This window comes from Lactuca saligna, chromosome 3, assembly GCF_052625555.1.
Source record: "Lactuca saligna cultivar CGN05327 chromosome 3, ASM5262555v1, whole genome shotgun sequence".
Lineage (NCBI taxonomy): Eukaryota > Viridiplantae > Streptophyta > Magnoliopsida > Asterales > Asteraceae > Lactuca > Lactuca saligna.
The window spans coordinates 68,371,746-68,379,774 of NC_136419.1; the positions used below are offsets into that span (position 1 = coordinate 68,371,746).

General features: G+C 33.9%; 1 protein-coding gene across 1 annotated transcript; it reads left to right on the forward strand.

Moving 5' to 3' along the window:
* The first annotated feature begins 3,573 nt into the window (after positions 1-3,573).
* Positions 3,574-4,356, forward strand: LOC145035663 (uncharacterized). The gene has a single exon (XM_078984171.1). It carries the CDS (start codon positions 3,574-3,576, stop codon positions 4,354-4,356), a length of 783 nt encoding a protein of 260 aa, XP_078840297.1.
* The last annotated feature ends 3,673 nt before the right edge of the window (positions 4,357-8,029 follow it).

The following is an 8,029-nucleotide window of genomic DNA, read 5'->3' on the forward strand; positions in this document are numbered from 1 at the left end:
AGTGTGCAATTTCATGGGTTAACATACAAATTCACATTTTTTTCCTAAAGTAACTAAGATTGGGATTTAATTTTTTTGGTTACTTCTATAATACAATTATACTTTTAATGAGAATTAATTTGTCCTATCAAACCCATTCGGCTAACGACCCTCTACTAATCAAGGAAGCGGTGGGTGAAAGTGGACACCCATTCAACTACCATTTTATAGGCAGTTTCCTTATACACCATTATAGATCAGCTCCGTGAATGAGACATACTAGCGGTTCGACTGACTTAGTCTTATACATATAGTAATAATTAAACATTTAATTCTTCATATAGTATAAGGTGCATTTTAATTTTTTTTAAAAAAATACTAGGTTTATAATAAATTTCCAAAATTAAAATAATTTAAATTTAAAATAAACAATTTTTTTTTTTTGACATTAATGATTAAGGTCAATTAATATCTAAATTAATTATTTATACACTTAAAAAATCAATAATATTAATCAACAAATAATAATCGACTCAAATACTTATCTCCTAACTCTTAGGCTTTTATTTTATCATCATATATTTAGTAAAATAAGATTTGGAAGATAAATATACCAGATAATTATCACATATAAGAAGATTAAGCAGATGAGGTTCAAAAAATCTAACCTGAATGGAGCTCACGTCGTGAGCTGCGACTATTCCGAATTTTTTTTTTTTTTTTTGTTTTAATCAATTCACCATTGTGCAATTACATGAAAGAAAGTCATAGGCTCTGATACCATTGATGGAAAACATAAGTTACAAAAAAAACTATGCTCTAAGTGGAATAACATTAAATAATTAAATGATTAGGGCACATGCAACCTATAAAGGATCTATGTTTTTCCCATAAAGACAACATACTATGAACCATCAGAACTACAAAATTTGTTGTCTAAATCTGAACTCACAAGATAGAATACATACCTTATTCATTGTTGAAGCAAACAACCAAGAATCCCTTTTGTTGATCTTTTAGAAGCAAGCACCACAAGCATCATGCCACTAGTGGTTCACACCCAACACAAGTAAAAAGGATATTGATTAAAGAAGAGAAATTGATCAGAATTTCCGCCTAAGCTCTCTAAGGTATGAGTGGCTGAAAATCATAGCCCTAGGGGCCTTTATATAGTGCAGCCACAAAAACCTCGATAAGCCCAAATCCAATATAATAATCTTGAAATAGGTAATTATCCAGCTTCCTATTTATTCACATATGATATTCTAGAAACACTAGAATATCCCTTGAAACCATCCATGGCCTCAAGGATGTTTCTAGAATGGTTCTTGTTCAACTATTGAACAATCACACTTTAGCCCCTACACTTTTAATTAATTATTTTAATCATAAAATTAATTCCAATTAATTTCTGATTAAATATCAATTAAATATTACTATTTCTAATTAATATATTATTCTCATAATATATTAATAAATTATTTATTTCAACTTATTAATAAAATAATAAATCAATCTCTCTTTCCAAAAACATCTTGTGCAATTGTTAGGTTTGAAGGCAACCTAAAAAGACTATGCTACTATCAATTCAAGTTCATACAAATTATAATTATGAGCTTAGACACGGAATCCAACACTATCCATGCCTTTCTTTTCTTGTGGCTCATGGGTAGGGGAGATTTTGGGTGATAGTGTTAAGGAAAGTACCGTGTGAACTTCAATGTTGGGAAAATCATGGCCATCAATCAACGTCGAGCTAATTATCCACCATTTAACACGCATCTCATCTTCTGTTGGCTCCAACTTCTAACGAATTGGTAACATAAATTATAAAATTATAAATAAACATAAATTATAAAATAAATAATATTGAAATAATAAAGTAACCACCGTCGTCGATTTGTAAAAGTTGGTTGCAGTGAGACATTTGTAAATGCTTCAGTTTTGACCATGCAATAGCCCGATAAATCATATTCTGTTGTCGGGTACCAAACAAACTACTTATCGGAAAAGTCTTAAGAATCCATATCTGAGTGTTAGCAAAAAAATAAATAAAAAATGTTAGAATGTTAGCAAACAAAAATAAATAATAATTTTTTAACATATACTTACCTTAAAAGCATATAAAAACCCTTATAGGGTGTAGCTCAAATTTTGAGGTTTGTTACCTTTCGGTTCGTCTGGATGGATAAGTTTGTCAATCTTATTGAATACAGTAAATTACTGGTTGTACAATTGAATGCCTCAAGAGTTTCTAACTACCTACATTAGGAATGTCTAGCCACCTCCGAAAACATGTATTCCAAAACAAAGTCTCGCATTTGGGTCTCTTTGAATGCCACAAGAATTTCCCTACTGATTTTGGGTTTAAACGAGAGTGTAATTGATGTATTAAAAACCATATCGTGTTGCAGAAATAAAAAATCTGTTATCACTTCATTCCGAAATGGAAACGACCAATACTTCGGACCAGTTCCGTATGAGTTCATCATGTTCCAGAACAATATGTCGCGTTCTAGTGGCTTCCATAATGAAATTTCCAGATCCGAAACATGACATTTCGATGTAAATCAACAATACCTAAACATCTAAACTACTTTTAAGTTGGTCCTACAACGATGTCATATGTAATTTGAACTCCAAAATGTTTTCAGTTTATTCTGGTGGTGGTCTACGAATTTCGGAACAGTAACGGTAGAAAAATAGGAACCTTAAACAAACATGGAAAACATGTAAAGAGAAAATAAAGAACGTATCCATAAATTAACAGGGTCGTAGTGATCGTCTTCCATGTTAGAGATGAGTGTCGATGTGTGTTAGAGATGGGAGTTGCATGTCGGAATCGAGTTGGAACATCGGAATCAAGTCGAAACGTTTGAATAGAGATGAAATGTCTGAATCATAATGCGTGTTTTCGGAATGAGATCGCCGCCTCAAATTAGATTCAGGATTTTGAAATTCAAAATTCGATTCAAAACATATACGGTTGATCCGTAACAGGCATTTCGGATCTGATGCATTGTGCCGGACCACCAGAAAAATAATCTGAAATTGGTTCCGAAACAATCCATTCCGAAATATGTGGTTATTTTACAAAAAAAGATGTTATATTAAAAAAAAAAAAAAACTCAAAACCGTGGTTAGATTACTCAATTTCTCCTATTAAAATCCTATATGTTTATTACATAACAATTTATTTAACACTATTGATATTGTTTCCAAATATGTTCTAACGTCCGTTTAAGATTTCTTGACAAGCACATGTGTAGCATTAATAGGTCACATGAAAGAAACGAGATGGTAGGAAACCTAAAGATGACAATGTCGCAGAAGTTAGGGAATGTGTCACTATAGAAGTATAAGATACTGTACAGGAGGCGGGTCATATTATGCAGCAAACATATGTGGGAGGCCATCTCTTTAATTGCTTCTTTCGTACCAAATTTCATTAAATAATTTGAGTTAAACACTATCCTGTCATTTAAATGATTAACTAATGCATGCCTACTAATTGTGCTGGTATAAATAGAAAACCAAAGTCTATTTTAGTATTATCATTAGAAAGAGTTTGCAGGCCAAACTATAACCAAACGAATGGCATCATTATCATTGTTTGCTCCTTCTCGTTGGTCATCCCCATCTCGATCTTATAATGACAGCAATCTTCAAGTTGACGAGGAACTCACCAATCTTAAAACATGGGAATCATCAATGTCACGTATACCTGATGCAGAAACATTTTGCAGTGGTTTAGCATGCCTGGAAAGATTATACACATGTGCTGACAATCTTTTAAGTCTGCCAATGACCCAACAAGCCTTTTCAAACTATCAACATGATATATTAGTTGAGGAGTTGCTGGTTCGATCAATGAGACTTTTGGATAGTTGTGGTACTATTGGAGATGTAGTTTCGCAAGTGAAGGCACATGTACGAGATATTCGATCTGCTCAAAGGAGACGAAAGGAAGATTTAAGCATCGATGATTCATTTGTAAAGAAACTAAACAAGGATGCCAAGAAAGCAGTTGGAGAGTTAAAGCAAATCGACCAGATTTATGCCTCAAAACCATTAAATCTTGAGCACCACCTCTCTTCGGTGATCGCAGTACTAAGAGACGTTAGCGAAGTCAGCATTTCTGTGTTTGGATTGCTCTTATCGTTCTTGTCTTTGTCTATTACGCAGCTGAAGTCAACAAGTAAATGGTCGACAGTCTGGAAATTGATTCAGAAAGAAACAGCAGGAAGCAAGTATCCTTCTCAAACTTGTGTTGAGACTTTGGATTCCCACGTTGAAGGGATTGAGATTGGCTTGACGTCCATGTTTAGAAATCTGATCAGAACAAGAGCCTCCATCCTAAATATCAAATCTTTCTAAATTTGATCAGACGAAGAGGCTCATATAAAATAAACTGGTTTTTATTCCTATTCAACCGGGTCTTTTAACAGTAATGTTACATGACAGGTTTTTTTAAATACATATCCTCCAACATCCTCACTTGTGGAAGGGTTATGACACCCGGTTATTTAACAACCAGGTTATTTCCAAATTATAGCACCTGGTTAATCACAATAGCGTTTTTTTTACACAAACCTAGGTTCACATGCAAAGAGCCGCCATGTTCAAATAAGTGTATGTACTTATCCATTGAAACTCTCATTTTCCTCTTATACAACATACCCTCTTTGAATTATATATATATATATATATATATATATATATATATATATATATATATATATATATATATATATATATATATATATATATATATATATATATATTATTCTATTCAAATTAATTATTGTGTTATTATATGCATAACTTTGGGCCAATCAATTTTATTTATCTTAAGAAAGTGATTAATATATATTATTGAATTAAATGTGATTGAAATATATTATCTAATTTAATTACAAGGGTATTTTAGTCGATTAATATAGATTTAATAAAGGAAAATTGCATATTTTAAGGAATCATAGATTCTATTAATTTAAAAAATCCAATTTTACGAATTATAACTATTTTAATTCGGACATTCTGACAGAATATGTTTATTTATCTAACTATTTACTCAAAAATAAAAATATTTTTGAACTATAAATACTAAAAATATTTTTGAACATATTTCTTGATCACGACTTTAAGAACTTCTTGCAAAATAACAAACTCTTGAACAATCAATTGAAAAATAAAAACAAAAATACATTATTTCTTATAGAATACAGATAACAATTGTTAAGAATTACATTTATTGTTAAAGATTAAACTTAAAAAACTTTCAAAACGGAAAAGAAAAAAATCAAAATCTAACAACGACTAATACATTCTAAAAGAATAATGTGGTCCGTTTTTCAAGCATCAACTTCTGTGATTCCAACAGAATTAGAATTTTTGATTCCATTCCAACAGAATTGGAATACGTGATTCCATTCCAATAGAATTGGAATCTCACCAATATCATCCATTGAATCATCTACATAAACAAACTTGATACCTTTTCAGAATTCAACATTGTCAAGATCCTGCATTGTCCACATAAATAAAGTGTTAAATAAAAAAAAACATAAATTGAAATATGAATCAGACCATTTGAATCAGTCCCTTTGTTGCATCAATCACACCATTTGATAGAAACACAAATGATCTCCATATGACTCAAACCCCCAAATTCCACTTGAATTGGAATTGTATAAAGAAAATTCTAATTATCTATATATGTACAGCTAGTCTACAAAGAAGAACGTTCTAAGTTGTGAAACAGGCAAAAAAGCAGAGTCTTCATACAAGCTTATTTGAGTTAGAAACCTCACAAAAATAAGCTTACCACATAAATCGTTGATCCTTTTTGCAATTTCCTTTACATCTTTTTCAGCTTTCTTGATGCTTATCGAATATGGCCCCAATCCTTGCATAAGTCTTGATCAATTCAATTACGATAAACATAACATTTCAACCAACAAAAACTATCGACTCAAACATTTCTCTATAATGCCCATTAACTCTAGTAAAATGTAAGATAAAGATCAAACTATCCTAAGTTCCTAACAGCTGAAGGCATTTAAAAATCGATTTGAAATCAAATCGTATTAAATCGTAGCAATTCATCAGCGCACAAAGCTAATCTTTCACTTGATCCTTCGTGTTGCTCGATGGTTTAACAAGTTAAAAAGAACAAGAGCCAATTAAATAAGGGCATCCAGTGGAACAAGTAATCGGTCTTTAGTTTGTAAGAATCGCGATTTAACTCACATAAGTCTTGAGATGAGCGATATCGTCTTCATCAAAAGGGGGAGGATTCTTCCCATCCCTAATCTCATATTCTATGTTAGTTGGCATCGCTTTTTTTGTTGTTACAGGAGGGCAACGATTTGATTTGGATCTCCTCGACGGAAAAACGTTTCTTTGTGTAACAACGTAAATTTTCAAAACAATTTTTCATTTTTAAAACATACATTTACTCATAAAATAATGTCAAAACATAATGTATCAAATGTTATCGTCACAACATATACTAGAATCTCAAAACATAAACTCCACGAGTGTGTACGGATCACGCTGGTGCCTTCCCACGATCATCACAAGTACCGGAAACACTTAACACAACAACTGTAAGCATAAATTCTTAGTGAGTTCCCCAAAATACCACATACAACACATACGCCTTTCCAGGCCATAACTCTGTGAGATCTTCCGATCCAAGTGTCTCAGGGGACTTCCGTCCCGAATTTCGGTAGACCTTCCGGTCCTACCCGTATTGACTTTCCGGTCTGTAACCTCCTGACCTTCCGGTCCATGTCATCTTGACCTTCCAGCCCTTATCATACATAACATACATAACACATACATATCACATAACAACATATAACACATACATCTCATAGCATTCAAGACCTTCCGGTCACACATAAGTACCCTTCCAAGTACAGTATAGTGAGAAGACTCACCTCAGATATCTCAGAGAATCTCGCACACGTATGCACTAATTTAGCCTCCGCCTAAACACATAAACAATTATCTCAAATCAATAACGGCTCTCCAAGCTAGACTAGTATCTTTCATGTCCTCTAAGAAGGCTAAAAGACCATTTTACCCTTCAAATGGTCCACAAGTCCAATTCTTGACCAAACCCTAAAAGTCAACAGAATTCAACGGTCAACTTTGACCAGACTCGCCGAGTGCACTCGTGTGACTTGGCGAGTCCATGCGTGTCCTCTTCGCCCCTGGTCCTCACTCAAATCGTTGAGTCCACTCTACACTCAACGGGTTATCACAAGTCGCGAATCGTGGGGCAACCCGACTCGACTCGTCGAGTCCACTTATGAACTCGGCGAGTTGCTTCCTTAATCACACTTAAATGACCTTCTGAGGTCAGATCCGCTTCTCTAATCTATAGATCTGACTTCCCTAAAACCAATAACCACATAAAGGTCGAAACTTGACTCACATGCAATGCACCCAAAGCTTCTTTTGGTGAAATAACCACTAAAATGACTACCTAGGTTCACAGCTCAAAAGGGATGGCATAAAGCATAGCTATAGGGACTCTCTGGACCTGTTGAGGTCAAGATCTAAAAATTATATCACCTTGGGACCTCATCCACTCCAGATTCAAGCCAAAATAATGCATATAGAAACCCTATATTCAACTAAACATCATAATCAAGAGAGTAAGCACATATTGATACCTCCAATAGCTTCCTCTGATCAAATGGAAGTAGATCCAAGCTCCCCAACTCGCCTAGCTTGTCCTTTCTCCTATCTTCTTGCTAAAGCAAACAAGAAATGGTGGGTTAGCCTTCCTCTTGCACCATAAACGATCTATCTGCTCTCTAGGGTTTCTCAAGGGTGTAGTGGCTGCAAATGAAGGCCATAAAGGCCTTTAAATAGGGTTTAAGCCTTGAGATTTAGGGTTTCACTTTACAGCGCGGACTCGCCGAGTCCACGCATCGACTCGTCGAGTCCGGTCATTAATCCAGATAAGAATTTGCGATCCTACTCAGCGAATCGGAGCGTTTACTCGCCGAGTCCTTTCATTAAACTCAAAATA

What these genes read in the sequence shown, in the direction of transcription:
- LOC145035663 (XM_078984171.1), top strand. Translation starts at nt 3,574, where the DNA reads ATGGCATCATTATCATTGTTTGCTCCTTCTCGTTGGTCATCCCCATCT.